This window comes from Nerophis lumbriciformis, linkage group LG22 (genome assembly GCF_033978685.3).
Source record: "Nerophis lumbriciformis linkage group LG22, RoL_Nlum_v2.1, whole genome shotgun sequence".
In the NCBI taxonomy this organism is placed as follows: domain Eukaryota; kingdom Metazoa; phylum Chordata; class Actinopteri; order Syngnathiformes; family Syngnathidae; genus Nerophis; species Nerophis lumbriciformis.
The window spans coordinates 42632459-42660201 of NC_084569.2; the positions used below are offsets into that span (position 1 = coordinate 42632459).

The following is a 27743-nucleotide window of genomic DNA, read 5'->3' on the forward strand; positions in this document are numbered from 1 at the left end:
CTTAGAATTTTTAGGTGTGTGAAAATACTTTGTTACAAACGTGAACAGCAATCAGCCTGCGAGAAAAGAGGGCGGTGTCGCCCAAACAGGTTCTGACCACCATTCTTGTTTAGTAGATTTCACTAAATAAGATCAAAATTTAGATGTAGAATATTACAAACCCTGTGTGGACAATGCTGAAGAAACAAGTCCATGTCAGAAAAGCAACACATTTAGCTGAACTGCAGCAATTTAGTGGTCAAGTGGTCAAGCAGAAGCTTGTGGATGGCTACCAAAAGCGCCTTATTGCAGGTAAACTTGCCAAGGGACATGTAAGCAAATATTAACATTGCTGTATGTATACTTTTGACCCTCACATTTTCAGTAGAGCCATAATAAATTCATAAAAGAAGCAAACTTCATGAATGTTTTTTGTGAGCAACAAGTATGTGCTCCAATCACTACATCACAAAAAAATAAGAGTTGTAGAAATAATTGTAAAGTCAAGACAGCCATGACATGATGTTCTTTACAAGTGTATGTACACTTTTGACCACCACTATATATCATGTGTATATGTAATATATGCAGTTCATATATCATGTGTATATGTAATATATGCAGTATATAAGATGAACATATTGTAAATGTATTTAATATGCTGTAGATCAGAGGTCTCAAACACGCGGCCCGCGGGCCAATTGACGTTATTTTGCGGCCCCCATCTTATTACGAAAGTTTATTGTTAGTGCGGCCCGTGAGTTTTAAATGGAAGGCCGGCCTAGACACATGTTGTATGAAGCTTCTGCAAGCACTCACAAGTTATTGCAAGACATACTTGAGGAACAGCCATACATGTCACACTGAGGGTGTTCCAGTGACGTGCAGTCAGGGGAGGCAGGTGAGGTGGGGCCTCACGTGCCATCATGGAAAGAAAAAAAAATTAAAAAGAAAATAAAATAATTAAATTGTTATATGTATCCAGTGATTATACTATAAAGTTGTTTTCCAATTAACTTCAACAGTTTTAGATTATTTTTTATTCAAAATCGCTGAATTTTCACATTTGCCATTCAAAATACTGAGAAGAGACGGTGCGGTGATCAGCAGCCAGTTGAGGCACGTCACTCAGTGCCTCAACATGGATTGCGCAATGACTGGGCTAACTGCTGGCCTGCTGTGCAGTGACACCGTATTGCTATATGAATTATATTATACATTTCCATAGTTTAGTTAGCTGAGGTATATAATGTACAGTGTATTTTGTCAACAACTGTATGTGTGTAACGTATTTCTTGTGCTGAGCAATCATAAAACGGCTGCGAAGACGCTCTGGCTGAGGCTTGCAGTAATCCCGCCTCCTGGTGGTAGAGGGCGCTAGTGATCCCAGGGAGCATTTCTGCGACTACTCGGCTGCAGAAGAAGTGACAACAAGCAGCAACAGTTAGCAGCGATCGTTTATTTTTTCCTCTCGCCTGGACTTTTAACATGGAGGATTACATATCTAAAGTAAAACAGTTTTCTAAACTGGACTTTCAATGGAAGCAGGAGGTAATACTTAAAGGAAGATCTCCATCGAGACAGAGACTTTTAAAACTGAAGAAAGATAAGGAAGACTTCTATAAACAAGTTATCGATGCGTTTGTTCAGAAGGAGCGGCGCATGGACTTCATTTATAAGTAAAGGTAAGACCATAATAATGTTTTTTTTTTAATTAAATGTGCTTTTTTGTGTGCTACAGTTTGTATGTGTAAAGTTAAAGTTAAGTTAAAGTAGCAATGATTGTCACACACACACTAGGTGTGGTGAAATTTGTCCTCTGCATTTGACCCATCCCCTTGTTCACCCCCTGGGAGGTGAGGGGAGCAGTGGGCAGCAGCGGCGCCGCGCCCGGGAATCATTTTTGGTGATTTAACCCCCAATTCCAACCCTTGATGCTGAGTGCCAAGCAGGGAAGAATGCTGGTATGAGCTTTCAAACATAACCCGTTAACTGCTGCCAATCAAATGGTGAATAAGATATTCTCTAGGGTTCATATGTTTGTAAATCTGACTGTGATGAAGTCAGTGCCTCACCAGCCATCAACCTCACCGCACTTCACTGGGGTGTTCGTATTTTATTTTATTTATTTTTTAACACCGTTACAAATATGCGCCACACTGTGAACTCACACCAAACAAGAATGACAAACACATTTCGGGAGAACATCCGCACCTAAGCACAACATAAACACAACAGAACAAAAACACCCCCGCTACCCCCAACCCCGCCTCCTCCCAACCCCGCCCACCTCAAACCCCCTATCTCCCGAATTCGGAGGTCTCAAGGCTCAAGGTTGGCAAGTATGCATTGACGTCCCTTGCGTGATGCAAGCAGAGAACCATTTTGCCGCTTTTCCACGACACCCGCACACGCTCTTCCTCCCTCCCTCCCTGCCTCCCTCGCTCGCCCGCCTGCTCGCTCCCGCCCCTGTTGTAAATAGTCCGGGCGGGGAAGACGAGCGGTCCGGTAGCTTCCAAAGCACTCCGCCGAAGGACCGAGTGACAATACAAAAGTGTGGTGCACTGGACCCCAGCGCTGATACTCCGACAGAGAGTCGCTGGGCGAATCAGACGTGTAACACGTTAGTGGTGATGTTAGCCCGTTTGGGGCTAATTGTGCTACCGTAACTGTAAACTCCACGGCGAGCCCCCCCCCCGCCCCCCATTTTCTGTAGTTAATACAGAGAAAGTTGCGGTGCACAAGGAATACAATTTGAAACGTCATTATACAACTAGACATGCTGAGGAGTATGCAAAATACCAGGGAGATGAGAGAGTGAACCGGGTTGCAAATTTTAAAACCAGTCTACTGAGGCAACAAGATTTCGTCAAGAAAGCAAGCGAAAAGAGCGATGCAGCAGTCAAAGCTAGCTACATGGTGAGTGAGATGGTTGCTAGGGCGGGAAAGCCATTCAAAGAAGGTGAATTCATTAAAAGTGCATGTTAGATTTTTTTTTAAGAAATCTTTTCTTGCGGCCCAGCCTCACCCAGTTTCTGCATCCAGTGGCCCCCAGGTAAATTGAGTTTGAGACGCCTGCTGTAGATGTTCATGTGTGTGTGTTTGAGGTTTGTAAAAACGTTTCATGAGGAATGCGTTAGTGTGTCGCTGATTACCACGTGTGTTAGCTTGTTGCCGTGATTTGCTGTGTGTGTGCGTGCGTGTGTGATTGACACTTTGACACATAACTATCATGTATTTGTGTTACATGTTATTCCATAAGTACAGCATTTTGTAGGCAGCGCGGTGGCCTGGTGGTGAGCATGGATGCCACACAGTCAGGTGGTGCAGGTTCGAACTTTGGTCACTTTGTGTGGCGTTTGCATTTTGTCCCCCTGCGTGCTCCTTTTCTGCCGCCTCAATATTCATGTTGTCTTCACTGGAGACTGTCAATTGTCCATGGTTATGATTTGGTCTGTACGTGTCCTGTGATTGGCCACCTGTCTGGTGTGACCCCGCCTCCCGCCCAAGTCAGCTGGGATAGGATTTTAACATCACATTGTTAGATTTATATGATCAGATCCAGGGATCAAATAATGGCATGAGAAAGCTGAATAAGTCATATATATACAGTGGTGGTCAAAAAGTGATTTTAGCTTGTCATGAATAATTTTTTAATTGTTCCATGTACTCTCTGTAAAGCAGCAGTTCCATTGGCAGCAAAACAGGCCCAGAGCATAATACCACCACCATGCTTGACGGTAGGCTTGGTGTTCCTGGAATTAAAGGCCTCACCTTTTCTCCATCCATCCATCCATCCATCCATCTTCTTCCGCTTATCCGAGGTCGGGTCGCGGGGGCAGCAGCCTAAGCAAAGAAGCCCAGACTTCCCTCTCCCCAGCCACTTGGTCCAGCTCCTCCCGGGGGATCCAGAGAAGTTCCCAGGCCAGCCGGGAGAGATAGTCTTCCCAACGTGTCCTGGGTCTTCCCCGTGGCCTCCTACCGGTCGGACGTGCCTGAAACACCTCCCTAGGGAGGCGTTCGGGTGGCATCCTGACCAGATGCCTGAACCACCTCATCTGGCTCCTCTCCATGTGGAGGAGCAGCGGCTTTACTTTGAGCTCCTCCTGGATGACAGAGCTTCTCACCCTATCTCTAAGGGAGAGCCCCGCCACCCGGCGGAGGAAACTCATTTCGGCCGCTTGTACCCATGATCTTGTCCTTTCGGTCATGACCCAAAGCTCATGACCATAGGTGAGGATGGGAACGTAGATCGACCGGTAAATCGAGAGCTTTGCCTTCCAGCTCAGCTCCTTCTTCACCACAACGGATCGATACAGCGTCCGCATTACTGAAGACGCCGCACCGATCCGCCTGTCGATCTCACCATCCACTCTTCCCTCACTCGTGAACAAGACTCCAAGGATACTTGAACTCCTCCATTTGGGGCAAGATCTCCTCCCCAACCCGGAGATGGCACTCCACCCTTTTCCGGGCGAGAACCATGGACTCGGACTTGGAGGTGCTGATTCTCATCCCAGTCGCGTCACACTCGGCTGCGAACCGATCCAATGAGAGCTGAAGATCTTGGCCAGATGAAGCCACCTTTTCTCCGTCAAACATATTTTGCATGGTATTGTGGCCAAACGGCTCCATTTGTCTTTCATCTGTCATCACATGGACAAAGATAAGACCTTCTGGAGGAAAGTTCTGTGGTCAGATGAAACAAAAATTGAGCTGTTTGGCCACAATACCCAGCAATATCATTCCCATGAGAGTCTTGAATTTGGGGCGGGGGGCGAGGTCTGAGGAAGTCCCTCTGGTGTAGTACCTGTGAGCATCACTTACTCTGGTGAAATAGTTGGACAGGTACTTGGGGACAGTTTCTCTGAGTATTTGGAATACCAGGCACATTGCAATTTGGTGTACTATTTCCTCAACTCTAAGCCATCCCAATTTGGTAAAGTGGGCATGAGTTAGGTGAGTCCTGTGTGGGAGGTTGAGCAGGAGTCTGTTTAGTTTTTAGTGGCTTGGGGATAGTGGTGAAGCATGAGGTGCAGGCGTAGTCCAAATGACACTATGAGTGTAAGGTCTTAAGTGTATCCCTGTTGATAAACACACAAATCTATTTTATTATTGATCTTGGTGATTGCTTTTAATGCCATTTTTTCACCCTAGAGTGTTCAATATACAACCTAGGTCAATGACCTTGTCTTTGCTTGCTGATCGTAAAGCTCGGGGATTTACCTAGGTTGTGCTTGGACCCAAATAGGATGGACACTGTTTTACCCAGGTGTGGTGACAGTTTGTTATGGGAATGCCAGAGACAGAGATGACTTAGTTGGGTGCTGAGTGCACTTTCAACCTCCAATGTGTCCCTGCCCGAGGCCAGGATGGCACAATGGTCTGCCAACAGGAACACATTACTGTTACATGCTGATTTCATGTAGTTAATGTCAATCAAGAATAGCAATGGTCCCAGAATGCTCCCTTGTGGGACACCACAGCTCACCTTGAGGGGAGAGGACAGTGATCCGTTCACCTGTTCTCTATCCTCAAGGTAAGATTTCATCCAGTTTGTGGCTGCGCTGTCAAAAGCTCAACTTGTTTAACAGCATTGAGTGGTTAACTGTGTGGAATGTCCAGCATAACCACTCCACAGTACTTGCCCATGTCTATCTCTCGCCTGATCTAGTCACTTAGCTACAGTAGGCATGTGTCGCTGGAATGGCATTTTCTCAATCCTGATTGAAATTCCAGTAGGAGCTGGCGATTTGATAGATAATGATCTATTTGCTCATATATGAACCTCTCTATAACCTTTGAGATGGAGCAAAGGATGGAAACATGGTGGTAGTTTGTTTCCTTTGTTATACAGAGGTGATATTCTCGCCAGCTTGAATTGTTGTGGGACATGACACTGGGACCAGACAAAGAGCAGCTTGAAGACCTCTATGGAAAGTCCTGTTAAAGGACCCGGATTTCCCTCGCTTGGACGAGGGTCACCGGGGCCCCACCTCTGGGACCAGGCCTAGAGCCTGTCCTCATGGACCCTTTAATAAGTTCAATAAATGTACGGTAATGACCCCAATAAGTTCAATAAATATAATGACCCCAATAAGTTTAATAAATATAATGACCCCAATAAGTTCAATAAATATAATGACCCCAATAAGTTCAATAAATATAATGACCCCAATAAGTTCAATAAATATAATGACCCCAATAAGTTTAATAAGTTCAATAAATATAATGAGCCCAATAAGTTTAATAAGTTCAATAAATGTAATGAGCCCAATAAGTTTAATAAGTTCAATAAATGTAATGAGCCCAATAAGTTTAATAAGTTCAATAAATGTAATGACCCCAATAAGTTCAATAAATATAATGACTCCAATAAGTTCAATAAATATAATGACCCCAATAAGTTTAATAAGTTCAACAAATGTAATGACTCCAATAAGTTTAATAAGTTCAATAAATGTAATGAGCCCAATAAGTTTAATAAGTTCAATAAATGTAATGAGCCCAATAAGTTTAATAAGTTCAATAAATATAATGACCCCAATAAGTTTAATAAGTTCAACAAATATAATGACTCCAATAAGTTTAATAAGTTCAATAAATGTAATGACCCCAATAAGTTTAATAAGTTCAATAAATGTAATGACCCCAATAAGTTTAATAAGTTCAATAAATATAATGACCCCAATAAGTTTAATAAGTTCAATAAATGTAATGACCCCAATAAGTTTAATAAGTTCAATAAATGTAATGAGCCCAATAAGTTTAATAAGTTCAATAAATATAATGACCCCAATAAGTTTAATAAGTTCAACAAATATAATGACTCCAATAAGTTTAATAAGTTCAATAAATGTAATGACCCCAATAAGTTTAATAAGTTCAATAAATGTAATGAGCCCAATAAGTTTAATAAGTTCAATAAATGTAATGAGCCCAATAAGTTTAATAAGTTCAATAAATATAATGACCCCAATAAGTTTAATAAGTTCAACAAATGTAATGACTCCAATAAGTTTAATAAGTTCAATAAATGTAATGAGCCCAATAAGTTTAATAAGTTCAATAAATGTAATGACCCCAATAAGTTCAATAAATGTATTGACCCCAATAAGTTTAATAAGTTCAATAAATGTAATGAGCCTAATAAGTTTAATAAGTTCAATAAATGTATTGAGCCCAATAAGTTTAATAAGTTCAATAAATGTAATGACCCCAATAAGTTTAATAAGTTCAATAAATATATAGACCCCAATAAGTTTAATAAGTTCAATAAATATAATGAGCCCAATAAGTTTAATAAGTTCAATAAATGTAATGACCCCAATAAGTTTAATAAGCATAAGTTTATTAAGTCATTTCAAAAAGTGATTTCTAGAATTGCAGACGTTCACTCGTAGATCCAGGGTTGGCCACAAGGGGCGTAGTCCAGCAGCTCGTTGGCTTTGAACCACAAGTCGATCTCCCGCTTGGCGTTTTCCACCGTGTCGCTGCCGTGAATGATGTTCCTGTAAGTCATGTGACCAAACACACCTTCCATCAAATATATCATCATTATCACAATAATGAATTCATATATTATATGATAGTCATACAGCAACTTTTTTTTCTACTATCTCGAAGTGTGTGACACTAGGAGCCATCATTCATTCATGGACAGTGACAATCTACATTTATTAATAATATTAATAATTAACACCTTGATGGTGGTAATATACATTTATTAATAATATTAATAATTAACACCTTGATGGTGGTAATCTACATTTATTAATAATTAACACCTTGATGGTGGTAATCTACCTTTATTAATAATATGAATAATTAACACCTTGATGGTGGTAATCTACATTTATTAATAATATTAATAATTAACACCTTGATGGTGGTAATCTACATTTATTAATAATATTAATAATTAACACCTTGATGGTGGTAATCTACATTTATTAATAATTAACACATTGATAGTGGTAATCTACATTTATTAATAATTGACACCTTGATGGTGGATATCTACATTTATTAATAATTAACACCTTGATGGTGGTAATCTACATTTATTGATAATTAACACATTGATAGTGGTAATCTACATTTATTAATAATATTAATAATTAACACCTTAATGGTGGTAATCTACAATTATTAATAATTAACACCTTGATATTGGTAATCTACATGTATTAATAATTAACACATTGATAGTGGTAATCTACATTTATTAATAATATTAATAATTAACACCTTGATGTGGTAATCTACAATTATTAATCATTAACACATTGATGGTGGTAAACTACATTTATTAATATTAATATTTAACACCTTGATGGTGGTGATCTACATTTATTAATAATTAACACATTGATGGTGGTAATCTACATTTATTAATAATTAACACATTTATGGTGGTAATCTACATTTATTAATAATATTAATAATTAACACCTTGATGGTGGTAATCTACATTTATTAATAATTAACACATTGATGGTGGTAATCTACATTTATTAATAATTAACACATTGATGGTGGTAATCTACATTTATTAATAATTAACACATTGATGGTGGTAATCTACCTTTATTAATAATATCAATAATTAACACATTGATGGTGGTAATCTACATTTATTAATATTAATAATTAACACATTGACGGTGGTAATCTACATTTATTAATAATTAACACATTGATGGTGGTAATCTACATGTATTAGTAATAATAACACCTTGAGGGTGGTAATCTACATTTATTAATAATAATCAACACCTTGATGGTGGTAAGCTACATTTATTAATAATAATCAACACCTTGATGGTGGTAAGCTACATTTATTAATAATAATCAACAGCTTGATGGTGGTGTTCCACACTTAATAATAGTAACAATAATGAATAACACCTTAATGGTGAAAATGTACATTTAATAATAATGATATTAATAAACACATTTCTGATGGTAATCTTCATTTAGTAATAACATTAATATACACATTTATGTGGTAATCTACATTTGTTGATATTAATTTACACCTTAATGGTGGTAGGCTACATGTAATAATAATAATTATAATAAAAAAATAACACCTTGATGGTGAAAATCTATTTAATAATATTAGTGGTAATCTACATTGAATAATAATATTAATGTACACATTGATGATGTAATCTACATTTAATAATAAATAAATGTACACATTGATGATGTAATCTACATTGAATAATAATATTAATGTACACATTGATGATGTAATCTACATTTAATAATAATATCAATGTACACATTGATGATGTAATCTACATTTAATAATAATATTAATGTACACATTGATGATGTAATCTACATTTAATAATAAATAAATGTACACATTGATGATGTAATCTACATCTAATAATAAATAAATGTACACATTGATGATGTAATCTACATCTAATAATAATATTAATGTACACATTGATGATGTAATCTACATTTAATAATAATAATGCAGATGGTATAGGCTCCAACATCCCCCACGACCCAAAAGGGACAAGCGGTAGAAAATGGATGGATGGATAATAATATTCACATTTATGTGGTAATCTACATTTAATAATGATGATATTAATTTACACATCGATTTTGGTAATCTATTTTTATTAATATAAATATCCACATTTATGTGGTAATCTATATTTAATATTAATATACACATTTATGTGGTAAGCTATATTTAATATTAATATACACATTTATGTGGTAATCTATATTTAATAACTATATACACATTCATGCTGGTCATGTACATTTAATAATAGTAATATACACAATGTAAGTGGTAATCTATATTTAATAACAATTATATACACATTAATGGTGGCCATTGACACTTAATAATATTATTATACACAATGATAGTGGTAATCTATATTTAATAATAACTATATACACAGGAATCTAAATGTGGAGTCATATAGGGTAAAGTGACATTATTCATATTCATACACTAACATACTATTAATATTTATATGTTGCCCAAGGACACAACAGCAGTGACGAGCATTGGCAGAAGCTGGATTGGAACCAGTAAACCCTCACGTTGGCAGGTGAGCCCCGCCCCCAACCTGATTGGCTGCTATCCGCTAACGAGTGGTCACACCTGCCGATGTCGATGCAGAAGTCTCCTCGGATGCTTCCTGGTTTGGAGTCGGCCGGGTTGGTCTCTCCCAGCATCATCCTGGCCAGCTTGACGATGCCCCGCCCCTCCCACACCTGCAGCATCGGGGGACGTCATCACGTGACATCATCAAGTGACATCATCAGGTGACATAGTGACATCATGAGGTGTCAGAGACAGAAGTGGTTACCATGGCAAAGACGGGTCCTGAGGACATGTACTTGCAGAGCGCGGCGTAGAAGGGCGTGTCCTTCAGGTCCAAATAATGCGTCTTCATGTGCTCTTCTGACGCCTGAAACACAAACACGCCCCCTTTTGCCATCATGGCGGCCGCGTAGGAAAGTTGCCATGGTTACCTGCATGAACTTGGCAGCGAGCAGCTTGAAGCCTCTCTGCTCGAAGCGCTTGATGATGTCACCGCACAAACCTCTCTGGACGCCATCGGGCTTCACGGCGATGAAGGTGCGCTCCATGTCAGTGGTGGGCGGGGCCTGTTCCTGCTGTGTGACGCAATACAAGAACATTTGGAAGCCGACACCTCCCCCCCCCACACCTGTTGATGCTAACTTTGGCGTCAGCTGCTTGTGGATCATGTGACCCACCCCACCCCCCCACTGCTGCTCCTTTAAAGCGACGATATGTCATTACCACCACTTGATGAGTTGACATAAAATCACTCAATTCAGGGCAGGGAGGAAGACAAGAAGGGAAGGAGGAGAAAAAGAAAAGAAAAGAAGAAGAAAATGTGATGTGAAGGAAGAGAAGAAGAAGTGAAGAAGGAGAAGAAGAGAAAAGAGAAAAAGAATAAGAGAAAAAAAAGGAGAAGCGAAAGAGAGAAGGAAGAAGAAGAGAAAGAAAAGGAGAAGCGGAAGAAGAAACATGGAAGAAGGAGAAGAGAGAGAAGAAGAAGAAAAATGGAAGAGGGAGAAAGAAAAGAAGGAGAAGAAGAAGAAGAAACTTACATGATGTAGAAGAAGTCACACTGTGGTCACCTACAGAGTGCTAACTATTTAAAGGGGGGGGGGGGGGGGGGTGTTCCCAGACCTGCTCTCTGATTGGCTGATTGTGTGGTCATGTGGTCAAGTGACGAAAAGACGGCCATTCAAGGCATACAATGATGGTCACCATGGCAACTAAAGGCCTCCCTGAGCAGTCTTGACTCCGCCCCCAAATAAAAATAAACAGGAAGTGTGTGGGATGAGAATCAGCACCTTCCAAGTCTGAGTCCATGGTTCTCGCCCGGGAAAGGGTGGAGTGCCATCTCCGGGTTGGGGAGGAGGTCTTGCCCCAAGTGGAGGAGTTCAAGGACCTGGGAGTCTTGTTCACGAGTGAGGGAAGAGTGGATGGTGAGATGGACAGGCGGATCGGTGCGGCGTCTTCAGTAATGCGGACGCTGTATCGGTCCGTTGTGGTGAAGAAGGAGCTGAGCCGGAAGGCAAAGCTCTCGATTTACCGGTCGATCTACGTTCCCATCCTCACCTATGGTCATGAGCTTTGGGTTATGACCGAAAGGACAAGATCACGGGTACAAGCGGCCCAAATGAGTTTCCTCCGCCGGGTGGCGGGGCTCTCCCTTAGAGATAGGGTGAGAAGCTCTGTCATCCAGGAGGAGCTCAAAGTAAAGCCGCTGCTCCTCCACATGGAGAGGAGCCAGATGAGGTGGTTCGGGCATCTGGTCAGGATGCCACCCGAACGCCTCCCTAGGAAGGTGTTTAGGGCACGTCCGACCGGTAGGAGGCCACGAGGAAGACCCAGGACACGTTGGGAAGACTATGTCTCCCGGCTGGCCTGGGAACACCTCGGGATCCCCCGGGAGGAGCTGGACCAAGTGGCTGGGGAAAGGGGAGTCTGGGCGTCCCTGCTTAGGCTGCTGCCCCCGCGACCCGACCTCGGATAAGCAGAAAGAGATGGATGGATGGCTTGAGGAAGTGTTTTCTAAACAGGACCAGAATCTGACACACATAGATCTACATAGGATAGATCATCTGACATACATAGATCTACGTAGGATAGATCATCTGACATACATAGATCTACATAGGATAGATAATCTGACATAAATAGATCTACATAGGATAGATCATCTACCACACAGATCTACATAGGATAGATAATCTGACATAAATAGATCTACATATGATAGATCATCTGACACACATAGATCTACATAGGATAGATCATCTGACACACATAGATCTACGTAGGATAGATCATCTGACATATAGATCTACATAGGATAGATCATTTGACACACATAGATCTACATAGGATAGATCATCTGACACACATAGATCTACATAGGATAGATACTCTGACATACATAGATCTACTTAGGATAGTTCATCTGACACACATAGATCTACATAGGATAGATCATCTTACACACATAGATCTACATAGGATAGATCATCTGACACACATAGATCTACATAGGATAGATCATCTGACACACATAGATCTACATAGGATAGATCATCTGACACATAGATCTACGTAGGATAGATCATCTGACACAGATCTACATAGGAAAGATCATTTGACACACATAGACCTCCATAGGATAGATCATCTGACACACAGATCTACATAGGATAGATTATCTGACACACATAGATCTACATAGATCATCTGACACACATAGACCTACATAGGATAGATCATCTGACACACATAGATCTACATAGGATAGATCATCTGCCACACAGATCTACATAGGATAGATAATCTGACATACATAGATCTACATAGGATAGATCATATTACACATAAATCTACATAGGATAGATCATCTGACACACATAGATCTACATAGGATAGATCATCTGACACACATAGATCTACGTAGGATAGATCATTGGACACACACAGATCTACATAGGATAGATCATCTGACACATAGATCTACATAGGATAGATCATCTGACACACATAGATCTACGTAGGATAGATCATTTGACACACACAGATCTACATAGGATAGATCATCTGCCACACATAGATTTACATAGGATAGATCATCTGCCACACAGATCTACATAGGATAGATCATCTGACACACATAGATCTACATAGGATAGATCATCTGACACACATAGATCTACATAAGACAGATCATCTGCCACACAGATCTACATAGGATAGATAATCTGACATACATAGATCTACATAGGATAGATCATCTTACACATAGATCTACATAGGATAGATCATCTGACACACATAGATCTACATAGGATAGATCATCTGACACACATAGATCTACATAGGATAGATCATCTGACACACATAGATCTACGTAGGATAGATCATCTGACATATAGATCTACATAGGATAGATCATTTGACACACATAGACCTACATAGGATAGATCATCAGACACACATAGATCTACATAGGATAGATTATCTGACACACATAGATCTACATAGGATAGATCATTTGACACACATAGACCTACATAGGATAGATCATCTGACACACATAGATCTACATAGGATAGATCATCTGACACACATAGATCTACATAGGATAGAGCATCTGACACACACAGATCTACATAGGATAGATCATCTGACACACATAGATCTACATAGGATAGATCATCTGACACACATAGATCTACATAGGATAGATCATCTGACACACATAGACCTACATAGGATAGATCATCTGACACACATAGATCTACATAGGATAGATCATCTGACATACATAGATCTACATAGGATAGATCATCTGACATACATAGATCTACATAGGATAGAGCATCTGACACACATGGATCTACATAGGATAGATCATCTGACACACATGGATCTACATAGGATAGATCATCTGACACACATAGATCTACATAGGATAGATCATCTGACACACATAGACCTACATAGGATAGATCATCTGACACACATAGACCTACATAGGATAGATCATCTGACATACATAGATCTACATAGGATAGATCATCTGACATACATAGATCTACATAGGATAGAGCATCTGACACACATAGATCTACATAGGATAGATCATCTGACACACATAGATCTACATAGGATAGATCATCTTACACACATAGATCTACATAGGATAGATCATCTGACACACATAGATCTACATAGGATAGATCATCTGACACACATAGATCTACATAGGATAGATCATCTGACACACATAGATCTACATAGGATAGATCATCTTACACACATAGATCTACATAGGATAGATCATCTGACACACATAGATCTACATAGGATAGATCATCTGACTCATAGATCTACATAGGATAGATCATCTGACACACATAGATCTACATAGGATAGATCATCTGACACATAGATCTACATAGGAAAGATCATTTGACACACATAGACCTACATAGGATAGATCATCTGACACACAGATCTACATAGGATAGATAATCTGACATAAATAGATCTACATAGGATAGATCATCTTAAACATGGATCTACATAGGATAGATCATCTGACACACATAGATCTACATAGGATAGATCATCTGACACACATAGATCTACGTAGGATAGATCATCTGACATATAGATCTACATAGGATAGATCATCTGACACACATAGATCTACATAGGATAGATCATCTGACACACATAGATCTACATAGGATAGATCATCTGACACATAGATCTACATAGGATAGATCATCTTACACACATAGATCTACATAGGATAGATCATCTGACACACATAGATCTACATAGGATAGATCATCTGACTCATAGATCTACATAGGATAGATCATCTGACACACATAGATCTACATAGGATAGATCATCTGACACATAGATCTACATAGGAAAGATCATTTGACACACATAGACCTACATAGGATAGATCATCTGACACACAGATCTACATAGGATAGATAATCTGACATAAATAGATCTACATAGGATAGATCATCTTAAACATGGATCTACATAGGATAGATCATCTGACACACATAGATCTACATAGGATAGATCATCTGACACACATAGATCTACGTAGGATAGATCATCTGACATATAGATCTACATAGGATAGATCATCTGACACACATAGATCTACATAGGATAGATCATCTGACACACATAGATCTACGTAGGATAGATCATTTGACACACACAGATCTACATAGGATAGATCATCTGACACATAGATCTACATAGGATAGATCATCTGACACACATAGATCTACGTAGGATAGATCATTTGACACACACAGATCTACATAGGATAGATCATCTGCCACACATAGATTTACATAGGATAGATCATCTGCCACACAGATCTACATAGGATAGATCATCTGACACACATAGATCTACATAGGATAGATCATCTGACACACATAGATCTACATAGGATAGATCATCTGACACACATAGATCTACATAGGATAGCTCATCTGACACACATAGATCTACATAGGATAGATCATCTGACATATAGATCTACATAGGATAGATCATCTGACACAGATCTACATAGGATAGATCATCTGACATACATAGATCTACATAGGATAGATCATCTGACACACATGGATCTACATAGGATAGATCATCCAACACACATAGATCTACATAGGATAGATCATCTGACACACATAGATCTACATAGGATAGATCATCTGACACACATAGATCTACATAGGATAGATCATCTGACACACATAGACCTACATAGGATAGATCATATGACACACATAGATCTACATAGGATAGATCATATGACACACATAGATCTACATAGGATAGATCATCTGACACACCTAGATCTACGTAGGATAGATCATCTGACACACATAGATCTACATAGGATAGATCATCTGACACACATAGATCTACATAGGATAGATCATCTGCCACACATAGATCTACGTAGGATAGATCATCTTACACACATAGATCTACATAGGATAGTCATTTGACACACATAGACCTACATAGGATAGATAATCTGACATAAATAGAATAGAGCATCTTAAACATAGATCTACATAGGATAGATCATCTGACACACATAGATCTACATAGGATAGATCTACGTAGGATAGATCATCTGACATATAGATCTACATAGGATAGATCATCTGACACACATAGATCTACATAGGATAGATCATCTGACACATAGATCTACATAGGATAGATCATCTGACATATAGATCTACATAGGATAGATCATCTGACACACATAGATCTACATAGGATAGATCATCTGACACACAGATCTACATAGGATAGATCATCTGACATATAGACCTACATAGGATAGATCATCTGACATATAGATCTACATAGGATAGATCATCTGACACACATAGATCTACATAGGATAGATCATATGACACATAGATCTACATAGGATAGATCATCTGACATACATAGACCTACATAGGATAGATCATATGACACATAGATCTACATAGGATAGATCATCTGACACACCTAGATCTACGTAGGATAGATCATCTGTTACACATAGATCTACATAGGATAGATCATCTGACACACATAGATCTACATAGGATAGATCATCTGCCACACATAGATCTACATAGGATAGATCATCTGCCACACAGATCTACATAGGATAGATAATCTGACATAAATAGATCTACATAGGATAGATCATCTTAAACATAGATCTACATAGGATAGATCATCTGACACACACAGATCTACATAGGATAGATCATCTGACACACATAGATCTACATAGGATAGATCATCTGACACACACAGATCTACGTAGGATAGATCATCTGACACACATAGATTTACATAGGGACGGCGTGGCGAAGTTGGGAGAGTGGCCGTGCCAGCAATCGGAGGGTTCCTGGTTCAATCCCCACCTAGTACCAACCTCGTCATGTCCGTTGTGTCCTTGAGCAAGACACTTCACCCTTGCTCCTGATGGCTGCTGGTTAGCGCCTTGCATGGCAGCTCCCGCCATCAGTGTGTGAATGTGTGTGTGAATGTGTGTGTGGATGTGTGTGTGAATGTGGAAGTAGTGTCAAAGCGCTTTGAGTACCTTGAAGGTAGAAAAGTGCTATACAAGTACAACCCATTTATCATTTATTTATTTACATAAGATAGATCTTCATCATGCATATTCATCAACAGAGTGATGGAGAATCATAGGTGTCACAGTGTGGTGTTCATCAGTGCTTGTGGTTGCCATGGAGACCACAGGTGCAGCACATGGAAAGATGAATATTGAAAGGTGGAGAAGGTCAGAGTGATTAGTTCACCAACACATGGAAAGTCACCTGCATGAACATTCAGCAGATCCTCCTCACCTGTCCACGCTTTCATCACGCAAAGTTCACCAGGTGACTCCTGACATTGATCACCTGTCCTGCAATTCATTTGGTCATACAGTCAGTGATCAGGTCAATGATCAGGTGAGTGACAGTTGATTGATCAGGTGAGTGATCAGGTGATTGATAGATGACAGGTGAGTGATCAGGTGATTGATAGATGACAGGTGAATGAAGTGGATGTTACAGTGTTATTACAGTGTCAGTATGATACTAATTCAGTATGTTACATTGTTGTTACCAACCAATCAATCAATGTTGACTTCTATAGCCCTAAATCACCAGTGTCTCAAAGGGCTGCACAACAACATCCTGGGCGCAGATCCCACACCAGGGCAAGGAAAAACTCAACCCAATGGGATGACAATGAGAAACCTTGGAGGGGACCACAGATGTGGGGAAGTTGTACATGTAAACAAACTACGATGAGTTCAAGGATCGCTGAAATGAGTAGGACAAAACAGTGCTTGCCAAATACTGTCATCAGTGAAGCATGTTTATTATCAACTGTGGGATTTCTAACAATTAGGAAGGTTTGTGTTGTGTTTTTGTCCTCCTACAGAAAATATATTAAAACAAAAAATATATTTTTTCTTCATCTATTTCCATTTTCACACATCTCTGAAAGAGGTCCAGGGAGCCACTAGGGCGGCGCTAAAGAGCTGACCCCTGGGCTAGAGTATACAAATGAGTTTTAAGATGGGACTTAAATGCTTCTACTGAGGTAGCATCTCCAACTGTTACTGCTAGAACATTCCAGAGTACTGGAGCCCCAATAGAGACTTTTTCGGGGCTCTGGGAATCACTAATAAGTTCTTAGAACTCAGATTTCTTGCTAGGACATATGGTACAATACAGTCAGCAAGATAGGATACAGTGTTCTTGGTGTCAGTACGTGTTGTTACATTGTTGTTACATTGTTGTTGCATTGTTGCTACATTATTGGTGTTGCATTGTTGTTGTTGCATTATTGTCACATTGTTGTTACATTGTTGCTACATTATTGGTGTTGCATTGTTGTTACATTGTTGTTACATTGTTTTTGCATTGTTGTTACATTGTTTTTGCATTGTTGTTACATTATTGTTGTTGCATTGTTGTTACATTATTGTTGTTACATTGTTTTTGCATTGTTGTTACATTATTGTTGTTGCATTGTTGTTACATTGTTTTTGCATTGTTGTTACATTATTGTTGCTACATTATTGGTGTTGCATTGTTGTTGTTGCATTATTGTCACATTGTTGTTACATTGTTGCTACATTATTGGTGTTGCATTGTTGTTACATTGTTGTTGCATTGTTGTTACATTGTTTTTGCATTGTTGTTACATTATTGTTGTTGCATTGTTGTTACATTATTGTTGTTACATTGTTTTTGCATTGTTGTTACATTATTGTTGTTGCATTGTTGTTACATTGTTTTTGCATTGTTGTTACATTGTTTTTGCATTGTTGTTACATTATTGTTGCATTGTTGTCACATTGTTGTTACATTGTTGTTGCATTGTTGTTACATTGTTGTTATATTATTGTTGTTACATTGTTGTTACATTGTTTTTGCATTGTTGTTACATTATTGTTGTTGCATTGTTGTTACATTGTTTTTGCATTGTTGTTACATTATTGTTGTTGCATTGTTATTGCATTGTTGTCACATTGTTGTTACATTGTTGTTACATTGTTACATTGTTTTTGCATTGTTACATTATTGTTGTTGCATTGTTGTTACATTATTGTTACATTGTTGTTACATTATTGTTGTTGCATTGTTGTTACATTGTTTTTGCATTGTTGTTACATTATTGTTGTTGCATTGTTACATAACAGTTGTTGCATTGTTGTTACATTGTTGTTACATTGTTTTTGCATTGTTACATTATTGTTGTTGCATTGTTGTTACATTGTTGTTACATTATTGTTGTTGCATTGTTGTTACATTGTTGTTACATTGTTTTTACATTGTTGTTACATTGTTGTTGTTGCATTGTTGTTACATAACGGTTGTTGCATTGTTGTTACCAGTGACGTGCAGTCAGGGGAGGCAGGTGAGGCGGGGCCTCACGTGCCATCATGGAAAGAATAAAATGTAAAAAGAAAAAAAACAATGAAATTGTTATATGTATCCAGTGATTATACTATAAAGTTATTTTCCATTTAACTTCACCAGTTTTAGATTATTTTTATTCAAAATCGCTGAATTTTCACATTTGCCGTTCAAATACTGAGAAGAGACGGTGCGGTGAACAGCAGCCAGTTGAGGCACGTCACTCAGTGCCTCAACATGGATTGCGCAATGACTGGGCTAACTGCTGGCCTCCTGTGCAGTGAGACCGTATTGCTATATGAATTATATTATACATTTCCATAGTTTAGTTAGCTGAGGTATATAATGTACAGTGTATTTTGTCAACAACTGTATGTGTGTAACGTATTTCTTGTGCTGAGCGATCATAAAACTGCTGCAAAGACGCACTGGCTGAGGCTCGCAGTAATCCCGCCTCTTGGTGGTAGAGGGCGCTAGTGATCCCAGAGATCATTTCTGCGACTACTCGGCTGCAGAAGAAGTGACAACAAGCAGCGATCATTTATTTTTTCCTCTCGCCTGGACTTTTAACATGAAGGATTACATATCTAAAATAAAACAGTTTTCTAAAGTGGACTTTCAATGGAAGCAGGAGGTAATAATTAAAGGAAGATCTCCATCGAGACAGAGACTTTTAAAACTGAAGAAAGATAAGGAAGACTTCTATAAACAAGTTATCGATGCCTTTGGTCAGAAGGAGCGGCGCATGGACTTCATTTATAAGTAAAGGTAAGACCATAATATTTTTTTTTTAATTAAATGTGCTTTTTTGTGTGCTACAGTTTGTATGTGTAAAGTTAAAGTTAAGTTAAAGTAGCAATGATTGTCACACACACACTAGGTGTAATGAAATTTGTCCTCTGCATTTGACCCATCCCCTTGATCACCCCCTGGGAGGTGAGGGGAGCAGTGGGCAGCAGCGGCGCCGCGCCCGGGAATCATTTTTGGTGATTTAACCCCCAATTCCAAGCCTTGATGCTGAGTGGCAAGCAGGGAAGAATGCTGGTATGAGCTTTTAAACATAACCCGTTAACTGCTGCCAATCAAATGGTGAATAAGATACTCTTTAGGGTTCATATGTTTGTAAATCTGACTGTGATGAAGTCAGTGCCTCACCAGCCATCAACCTCACCGCACCTCACTGCTTGCTACATTGTTGTTGTGTTGTTGTTACATTGTTGTTACATTGTGGCTTTGGGGACGTGATGATGTTGTCTAACTAGTGTGTTGTTTTCATGTCTGATGCGTTTAACATGCAGCAGTTTTCATGTCCCAAACACTGAATGATTCACTTTCCTTTCCTCACAACAAGTGTTATTCTTCTGTGTAGAACTGGTTCATGTTTGTATGTAGAACTGGTTCATGTTTGTGTGTAGAACGTGGAACATGGCAGGTTCATGTTTCTTCTTCATGCATGTAATCATCATGTGAGCGCTATAAAGCCACAAGTGGCAACATGCTGGCCAAGCAAGCAGAAGGACATCCACATCAGCCATGGACAGAAGTAAGACCTCAAACTTATTCACTCTTCCATGTCTGTGTCATTTGTCCACTATGTTTATATAGCGCTTTTTCTCTAAGCCCTTTACTTAGTGAAAGCCATGATCTCCATCTTTAAGTTCCATTTCAACCAGTGTGGGAGCAGGTGGGCCAGGTTTCTTGCCCAAGGACACCACGGCAGTGACTGGGATGGCAGAAGCGGGGGTCGAACCTGGAACCCTCAAGTTGCTGGCACTGTCGCTCTACCAACCGAGCCACGCCCCCCCAAAAGTTGCTTCAATTGTGAATTTTCATGGAATCCAACAATCTATTTTCATTCAACTCAGTTCTGGTGCTTGGCATGTGGACTTCACAGTCTGGAGATCCAAAGTTCCAATTGGACTTCACAGTCTGGAGATCCAAGGTTCCAATTGGACTTCACAGTTTGGAGATCCAAGGTTCCATTTGGACTTCACAGTCTGGAGATCCAAAGTTCCAATTGGACTTCAGTCTGGAGATCCAAGGTTCCAATTGGACTTCACAGTCTGGAGATCCAAAGTTCCAATTGGACTTCAGTCTGGAGATCCAAGGTTCCAATTGGACTTCACAGTCTGGAGATCCAAGGTTTCAATTGGACTTCACAGTCTGGAGATCCAAAGTTCCAATTGGACTTCAGTCTGGAGATCCAAAGTTCCAATTGGACTTCAGTCTAGAGATCCAAGGTTCCAATTGGACTTCACAGTCTGGAGATCCAAGGTTCCAATTGGACTTCACAGTCTGGAGATCCAATGTTCCAATTGGACTTCACAGTCTGGAGATCCAAGGTTCCAATTGGACTTCAACAGTCTGGAGATCCAAGGTTCCAATTGGACTTCACAGTCTGGAGATCCAATGTTCCAATTGGACTTCACAGTCTGGAGATCCAAGGTTCCAATTGGACTTCAACAGTCTGGAGATCCAAGGTTCCAATTGGACTTCACAGTCTGGAGATCCAAGGTTCCAATCTCCTTTGGGACCATTCTGGTCTACTCTTAAGTCTAACTTCCTCCCTCGTTCTCATTTCTTCTTTGTTGAATGCTTGTCTGTATATTTCTGTCCTTTGATGGACTCTAATCAGTCTGCAGCTCACCTGCAACCAAGGATGGAATCAGGTCTGATCCATTCTCCACTATTTTGTCCTATGAGGACACTTAGACATCTCCTCAGGGACGAGCAGTTGCGTGAGCTCACCTGGTCTGTGGAGGAGCAGCAGCTTTACTCCCTCCAACCTTGTCTGCCACATTTCACCCGCATGTACTCACCATCCTTTCCTTTCCACAGCTGATGATCATAGGTGAGCGCAGGACCGTAGAAGGACAGGTATGGTTTAGATCAGTGGAGGGCCGTAGAAGGACAGGTCAAGTTTAGGTGAGTGTAGGACCATAAAAGGACAAGTAAAGTTTAGGTGAGTGTAAGATCGTAGAAGAAGAGGTAAAGTTTAGATCAGTGTAGGGCCGTAGGATGACAATTAAAGTTTAGGTGAGTGTAGGACCATAGAAGGACATTTAGGTGAGTGTAGGACCGTAGAGGACATTTAGGTGAGTGTAGGACCGTAGAAGGACATTTAGGTGAGTGTAGGACCGTAGAAGGACATTTAGGTGAGTGTAGGACCGTAGAAGGACATTTAGGTGAGTGTAGGACCGTAGAAGGACATTTAGGTGAGTGTAGGACCGTAGGAGGACATTTAGGTGAGTGTAGGACCGTAGGAGGACATTTAGGTGAGTGTAGGACCGTAGGACATTTAGGTGAGTGTAGGACCGTAGAAGGACATTTAGGTGAGTGTAGGACCGTAGAAGGACATTTAGATCAACCGTAGGACATTTAGGTGAGTGTAGGACCGTAGAAGGACATTTAGGTGAGTGTAGGACCGTAGAAGGACATTTAGGTGAGTGTAGGACCGTAGAAGGACATTTAGGTGAGTGTAGGACCGTAGAAGGACATTTAGGTGAGTGTAGGACCGTAGAAAGACATTTAGGTGAGTGTAGGACCGTAGAAGGACATTTAGGTGAGTGTAGGACCGTAGAAGGACATTTAGGTGAGTGTAGGACCGTAGAAGGACATTTAGATCAACCGTAGGACATTTAGGTGAGTGTAGGACCGTAGAAGGACATTTAGGTGAGTGTAGGACCGTAGAAGGACATTTAGGTGAGTGTAGGACCGTAGAAGGACATTTAGGTGAGTGTAGGACCGTAGAAGGACATTTAGGTGAGTGTAGGACCGTAGAAAGACATTTAGGTGAGTGTAGGACCGTAGAAGGACATTTAGGTGAGTGTAGGACCGTAGAAAGACATTTAGGTGAGTGTAGGACCGTAGAAAGACATTTAGGTGAGTGTAGGACCGTAGAAAGACATTTAGGTGAGTGTAGGACCGTAGGAGGACATTTAGGTGAGTGTAGGACCGTAGAAAGACATTTAGGTGAGTGTAGGACCGTAGGAGGACATTTAGGTGAGTGTAGGACCGTAGAAAGACATTTAGGTGAGTGTAGGACCGTAGAAAGACATTTAGGTGAGTGTAGGACCGTAGAAGGACATTTAGGTGAGTGTAGGACCGTAGAAGGACATTTAGGTGAGTGTAGGACCGTAGAAGGACATTTAGGTGAGTGTAGGACCTATTTGGAGGCTTTTGAGTCAACATCCTCCATGAACAGGATTCCATCTTTCCATCCAATCAGTGAACTTCTTTCTTCTCCAGTGATTCTCTTCCTGTCATGTGTGTCTGTGGGCGTGGTCTCCTCTCAGCCAATCACAGACAGCCAGCGTCTTTTCTCCATCGCTGTGAGCCGAGTGCAACACCTCCACCTGCTGGCCCAGAGACTCTTCTCCGACTTTGTGAGTACCGCCATCATCCACTCGTCCATCATCCACTCATCCATCATCCACTCGTCCATCATCCACTCATCCATCATCCACCCATCCATCATCCACTCATCCATCATCCACTCATCCATCATCCACTCATCCATCATCCACCCATCCATCATCCACTCATCCATCATCCACTCATCCATGCATTTATCCATCATCCACCCATCCATCATCCACTCATCCATCATCCACCCAGCCATCATCCACTCATCCATCATCCACCCATCCATCATCCACTCATCCATCATCCACTCATCCATCATCTACTCATCCATCATCCACCCATCCATCATCCACTCATCCATCATCCACCCATCCATCATCCACTCATCCATCATCTACTCATCCATCATCCACCCATCCATCATCGACTCATCCATCATCCACCCATCCATCATCCACTCATCCATGCATTCATCCATCATCCACCCATCCATCATCCACTCATCCATCATCCACCCATCCATCATCCATCATCCACCCATCCATCATCCACCCATCCATCATCCACCCATCCATCATCCACTCATCCATCATCCACCCATCCATCATCCACTCATCCATCATCTACTCATCCATCATCTACTCATCCATCATCCACCCATCCATCATCCACTCATCCATCATCCACCCATCCATCATCCACTCATCCATGCATTCATCCATCATCCACCCATCCATCATCCACTCATCCATCATCCACCCATCCATCATCCATCATCCACCCATCCATCATCCACTCATCCATCATCCACCCATCCATCATCCACTCATCCATCATCCACCCATCCATCATCCACTCATCCATCATCTACTCATCCATCATCCACCCATCCATCATCGACTCATCCATCATCCACCCATCCATCATCCACTCATCCATCATCCACCCATCCATCATCCACTCATCCATCATCTACTCATCCATCATCCACCCATCCATCATCGACTCATCCATCATCCACCCATCCATCATCCACTCATCCATGCATTCATCCATCATCCACCCATCCATCATCCACTCATCCATCATCCACCCATCCATCATCCATCATCCACCCATCCATCATCCACCCATCCATCATCCACCCATCCATCATCCACTCATCCATCATCCACCCATCCATCATCCACTCATCCATCATCTACTCATCCATCATCTACTCATCCATCATCCACCCATCCATCATCCACTCATCCATCATCCACCCATCCATCATCCACTCATCCATGCATTCATCCATCATCCACCCATCCATCATCCACTCATCCATCATCCACCCATCCATCATCCATCATCCACCCATCCATCATCCACTCATCCATCATCCACCCATCCATCATCCACTCATCCATCATCCACCCATCCATCATCCACTCATCCATCATCTACTCATCCATCATCCACCCATCCATCATCGACTCATCCATCATCCACCCATCCATCATCCACTCATCCATCATCCACCCATCCATCATCCAGCATCCATCATCCACTCATCCATCCATCAGCCCATCCATCATCATTCACCCATCCGCTCATCCATGCATCCATCCATTTATCCACCCATCCAGCATATATTCATCCATCATCCGCTCATCCATCATCCATTCATCCATCATCATAATCCATCTATTGGCCCAGTGGTCCCCAACCACCGGGCCATGGCCCGGTACTGGTCCGTGGACCGATTGGTACCGGGCCGCACAAGAAATAAAAACATTTTAAAAAATAAAAAATAAAATATATTTTTATTTTTTATTTTTTATTAAATCAACATAAAAACACAATATATAGATGATATATCAATACAGTCTGCAGGGATACACACACATGATTGTATTTCTTTATGACAACATTTGAAATAAATAAATAAACAAAAATACCATAAACAACCCCATTATCCATTTATCATCCATGCACCCATCCATCATCTATTCATCCATTCATCCATCTATCCACCCACCATCATCATCCATCCATCATCCGCCCATCCATCATCTATCCATCCATCAACATGTATTCATCCATCCATCATCTGTCCACCCATCTATCATAATCCATCCATCATCTGCCCATCCATCCATCATCATCCATCCATCATCTGCCCATCCATCCATTGTCTATCCATCCATCATCCGCCCAGCCATCATCTATTCATCCATCATCCCCCAGCCATCATCTATTCATCTATTCATCCATCATCCATCCATCATCCGCCTATCCATCCATTGTCTATCCATCCATCATCCGCCCAGCCATCATCTATTCATCCATTCATCATCTATCCATCCATCATGCATCCATCCATGGTAGGCTTGTGCTTGTGTTGTAGGAGAGTTCTCTTCAGATGGAGGAACAACGTCAACTCAACAAGATCTTCCTGCAGGACTTCTGCAACTCGGACTACATCATCAGTCCTATCGACAAGCACGAAACACAACGCAGCTCGGTCATTGTCAACGTCTTAGTAGTGACACCTTACCACCAATATACCATCTTTGCACTTTTCCGTCTTGGTACTTTTTCTCAGTCATGGTGCAAAGAGTGAGATGTTACCACGAATATACAATCTTTGCACTTTTCCGTCTTGGTACTTTTCTCAGTCATGGTGCCATGTTAGTCGTTACAAAGTGAGACGTTGCCATGAATATACAATCTTTGTACTTTCCTTCTAACTACTTTTCTCAGTGATGGTGCAACGAGTGAGACGTTCCCTACAAATATACAATCTTTGCACGTTTCCGTCTTAGTACTTTTCTCAGCTGACTTCAAAGCATGCTAGCTTAGAACCTCAACATGACAATAACTGCAGACGAGGTTGAAGGGAAACATGCCAAGACTGATCTGATGTGGTCTAGGTCTTGAAGCTGCTGTCCATCTCCTATCGATTGGTGGAATCCTGGGAATTTCCCAGCCGCTCCCTCTCTGCTGCTCCTGCTCCCAGAAATCAGATCTCTTCCAAACTTTCAGAACTGAAGATGGGCATCCTCCTGCTGATCAGGGTGACAACACGTGCACACACACTTGCACAAACACACACTTCTACACACAATTAGTAGCAGATAAGGCCCAACGGGTCCTGGAGTCGGTGTCTGATCCAGTTGGAGGCAGGAACTTCCCCGAGTGATCACCTGTCCTTTCAGGCCAATCAGGATGGAGCTGAGATGTCAGCTGACAGCGCCACCCTCCAACTGGCGCCCTATGGCAATTACTACCAAAGTGCGGGGGATGACGAGTCCTTGAGACGAATGTACGAGCTGCTGGCGTGCTTCAAGAAGGACATGCACAAGGTAGCGCCTGGTGAACAATCAATGTCTGCCACACCTTTATGGACCTTTAGTTTTGTGTCTGCAGGTGGAGACTTACCTGACTGTGGCCAAATGTCGACTCTCACCAGAGGCCAACTGCACCCTGTAGCCCTGACATCTGCAGCTAGCATTAGCATGTGTGATGTTTGTGTCATGTGGACTGGTCACCCAGTGAAATAAAGTTGTGGGGCTGATGTCATGTTTCATTGACTCTATTTGTGCCACAAGACCAAACCTTCCATCCATTCACTCCTCACTCTCCTCGGCAGGGGCGCTTTTAGCCTTTGGTCACATGGGCAAGTGCCCAGGGCGCTATGCTCCAGTTCAGGGCTGCCCAAAGTGTTTGCCTGCAAAGTGAAATGACAGCCATGGTAAAGTAGTGGCCATCATCACCTTGGTCAACCAGCCAGCAAAGCCAACCTTCGGCAGGAAAAAACCAGAAGACTCGGCAGGCCAGAACTAGGCCTCTCTTTG

General features: G+C 41.0%; 3 protein-coding genes and 1 long non-coding RNA gene across 8 annotated transcripts in view; 1 reads left to right on the forward strand and 3 right to left on the reverse strand.

Annotated features, from left to right (window-relative positions):
• LOC133615379 (keratin, type I cytoskeletal 13-like) overlaps positions 1–368 on the reverse strand; it is a 3176-nt gene extending 2808 nt beyond the window's left edge. The window contains exon 1 of the mRNA XM_061973931.2: positions 1–368. This exon is cut by the window's left edge and continues 1461 nt beyond it. The gene's annotated coding sequence lies outside the window, so the exon portion shown is untranslated.
• A 6961-nt stretch (positions 369–7329) lies between these two features.
• On the reverse strand, positions 7330–11146 carry nme3 (NME/NM23 nucleoside diphosphate kinase 3). The gene is made up of 5 exons (XM_061973932.2): positions 11107–11146; positions 10501–10644; positions 10335–10436; positions 10127–10239; positions 7330–7490 (listed from the first exon to the last, which is right to left on the reverse strand). Exons 2-5 carry the CDS (start codon positions 10615–10617, stop codon positions 7373–7375), a joined length of 450 nt encoding a protein of 149 aa, XP_061829916.1. The 5' UTR covers positions 10618–10644; positions 11107–11146; the 3' UTR covers positions 7330–7372.
• A 9428-nt stretch (positions 11147–20574) lies between these two features.
• gh1 (growth hormone 1) lies at positions 20575–27462 on the forward strand. 4 transcript variants are annotated; one of them, XM_072915729.1, is made up of 6 exons: positions 20590–21079; positions 23785–23921; positions 26294–26410; positions 26820–26963; positions 27105–27251; positions 27316–27462. In XM_072915729.1, the coding sequence occupies exons 1-6, from the start codon at positions 21070–21072 to the stop codon at positions 27376–27378; spliced, it is 618 nt and encodes a 205-aa protein (XP_072771830.1). In that variant the 5' UTR covers positions 20590–21069; the 3' UTR covers positions 27379–27462. The 4 variants fall into 4 exon arrangements, with proteins under 4 accessions (XP_061829919.2, XP_072771830.1, XP_061829921.2 ...); XM_061973935.2 differs by having other exon boundaries at positions 20575–21079; positions 27105–27453; XM_061973937.2 differs by lacking the exon at positions 20590–21079 and having other exon boundaries at positions 23708–23921.
• The window catches only part of LOC133615384 (uncharacterized), a 36556-nt gene continuing 34963 nt past the window's right edge, over positions 26151–27743 (reverse strand). For both annotated transcript variants that reach the window (XR_012051098.1, XR_009816706.2), the window contains 2 exons: positions 27328–27616; positions 26151–27229 (listed from right to left, as the gene is read on the reverse strand). This is a non-coding gene — a long non-coding RNA (uncharacterized lncRNA). The remainder of the gene's footprint in view (positions 27230–27327; positions 27617–27743) is intronic.

What these genes read in the sequence shown, in the direction of transcription:
- nme3 (XM_061973932.2), bottom strand. Translation starts at nt 10,617, where the DNA reads ATGGAGCGCACCTTCATCGCCGTGAAGCCCGATGGCGTCCAGAGAGGT. An exon ending in CAGGACCCGTCTTTGCCATG is followed by an intron (nt 10,240 to 10,334) that starts GTAACCACTTCT and finishes CCGATGCTGCAG; the next exon opens with GTGTGGGAGGGGCGGGGCAT. An exon ending in TTCTGCATCGACATCGGCAG is followed by an intron (nt 7,491 to 10,126) that starts GTGTGACCACTC and finishes CATGACTTACAG; the next exon opens with GAACATCATTCACGGCAGCG.
- gh1 (XM_061973934.2), top strand. Translation starts at nt 23,733, where the DNA reads ATGAACAGGATTCCATCTTTCCATCCAATCAGTGAACTTCTTTCTTCT. An exon ending in AGAGACTCTTCTCCGACTTT is followed by an intron (nt 23,922 to 26,293) that starts GTGAGTACCGCC and finishes CTTGTGTTGTAG; the next exon opens with GAGAGTTCTCTTCAGATGGA. An exon ending in ACGAAACACAACGCAGCTCG is followed by an intron (nt 26,411 to 26,819) that starts GTCATTGTCAAC and finishes GATGTGGTCTAG; the next exon opens with GTCTTGAAGCTGCTGTCCAT.